This window comes from Gavialis gangeticus, unplaced genomic scaffold (assembly GCF_001723915.1).
Source record: "Gavialis gangeticus isolate Ggan-Ray unplaced genomic scaffold, GavGan_comp1, whole genome shotgun sequence".
In the NCBI taxonomy this organism is placed as follows: domain Eukaryota; kingdom Metazoa; phylum Chordata; order Crocodylia; family Gavialidae; genus Gavialis; species Gavialis gangeticus.
In genome coordinates this window covers 414,657-416,522 of record NW_017728990.1, presented here as the reverse complement: position 1 = coordinate 416,522, position 1,866 = coordinate 414,657, and the positions used below count along the sequence as shown (strand labels likewise).

The following is a 1,866-nucleotide window of genomic DNA, read 5'->3' as shown; positions in this document are numbered from 1 at the left end:
TTTTTTTTTTTGCACAAAGGACTTTTTCCTCAAGGCTGAAATTTCTGAGGCGGTGGTTAAAGGTTTAAAATCTGGATCTTCATTTTTAACACCCAGCATATATTCAGTTTCTGGTAACTGAAAACAGAAACATTCCAGGGTCCAAGTGAAAAGCTTCAGTGAAACCAAACATTTTTTACTAAATGGCTGATTTTTTTTATTTGGTTTTCACTTGATGGTAACAAACAGACTGATAAAACCCCAGACCAAGCCAACAAAACAAACACATTGTCAGCTGTGCAGTTGCCAAAGCTCAGCTATTTTCACTTTCAGATTTACACTGAATAAACACTTCTGATAACGTTCCCATTTTCTGTAATGAAAACCTGAAAAACAGTCAGGCAGGAAACCGCCTTTTTATCAGGCAATTTTTTAGTTTGCTTGAGTACAGTTTTGAATTTCCGTCACTTTAAACCCTAAAACTTTTGCAAAAAAATGGCAGTTTGTTTGCCAAACATAGAAGAAACTTCTCTTTTTATGAAACACCCCAGAGTTTTGTCAAAATTTTTGGTTGTTCTAGCTTAGGCCATCTTTGTCTATCAGGTGGAGAGTCAAAGCTCCCCCAGGATGTGCCAGCTGAACCCCCAGGTGGACAGCTCAGGCGAGACACATACCTCCATGTCCATTATCCTCTGCTGTGCCATGTGAATGTGGCTGTATACTTTGGCAAATGGGGCACAGAGTCCAGTGTCTAGATATGCTGTGAGCCACTGGGTCCTGCTCCCCATTGTCCCCCTTGCTGCCTCCTCAGAAATAGGATATGAAGGATGGGTACATCATTCTCTGCTCACCTGAGGCACGTGGAGACTTCTGGTGGGTGGATTACATGACTTCTAGGCTTAGCCCAACCCATTCACCCATAGTGATTAGTGTTAATCATGGAGTCCCCACTCCCTAGCTTAGGAGCACTTATTTCCAGCACTCAAACGGTTAATATCACTCCATATCCCTCTCCAGAAGGAGAGGACACCCGCCCCCCACCCCCAACCTCTGCACTTGGAGGAATGGTGTGTAAGGTGTTAAATCTGCCACTCTAGCACACAAGGCAGTTAGCAACATCCTCAAGTTTCCCTGGGATTGAAAACTTAAAATTCGTGCCCCCCAAGGAAGGAGATGGGTCTCCAGGATTAGAAGGAAGGGGGTGCCCAGGGCGTGGACTCACAGCTGTGAAGTTGTCTGCCAAGGCGACAGCCAGCCACACTAGGATCAGCCAGTTCCTCATGGTGGGGGATCCTGCTGAAGCAACACTGAGGAGTCAGTCCCCACGACAGCACACTCCCAACACCTCCCCAGCACCACACCTGGGCCAGACTGGGGGGTGGGGAGGGCAAACTCTCCCAGAGTCCTATGCCTCTCCACCCACCCCTATGACCACTGCCTGGTCATCCCCAGTATCTGTCTGTCCACTCACCCCTTGTGTCTGTCCACCCCCACTTCTCCCTGGCAACATTCATCCACTCCTCTACTCCTTCTGGTCTGTTTGCTCATTCCCCCTCCCCCATGTCCATCTGTCTGATCAGCTCTTGTGCCCACCTGCCCACCAATCTCCTGCATGGCCCGACCTGTCCATGCTCTGTGCCTGTCTGCCCATCTGCATCTGCCCACCTGTCCAGTCTTTCTGTGCCCATCTGCCCTCTTTGTCTGGATCTGCTTGTTCCTTTCTCTCTGTGCCTGTTGTTATGTCTGCCCCTGTTGCCTTTTACCCACCGTGCTTGTCTCTGAGCCAGTCTGCCTCTGCCCCTCTCTCTCTGTCTGCGTATCTGTCTCCCCCTCTCTCTGCCTGATTCTAGCTCTGCCCGCCTCCTGCCCCCCCCCCAGTTCTTTCGC

General features: G+C 49.3%; 1 protein-coding gene across 2 annotated transcripts in view; it reads right to left on the bottom strand.

Moving 5' to 3' along the window:
* The window catches only part of SERPING1 (serpin family G member 1), a 45,385-nt gene extending 43,576 nt beyond the window's left edge, over positions 1 to 1,809 (bottom strand). Inside the window, exons 1-2 of one of the 2 annotated variants that reach the window (XM_019514591.1) lie at positions 1,747 to 1,809; positions 1,202 to 1,272 (exon numbers count right to left, since the gene is read on the bottom strand). In XM_019514591.1, the coding sequence (XP_019370136.1) occupies positions 1,202 to 1,261 (60 nt within the window). In that variant the 5' untranslated portion in view covers positions 1,262 to 1,272; positions 1,747 to 1,809. Of the gene's footprint in view, positions 1 to 1,201; positions 1,276 to 1,746 lie in introns of both variants that reach the window. The other variant, XM_019514599.1, reaches the window with a different exon arrangement.
* Between the last annotated feature and the right edge of the window lie 57 nt (positions 1,810 to 1,866).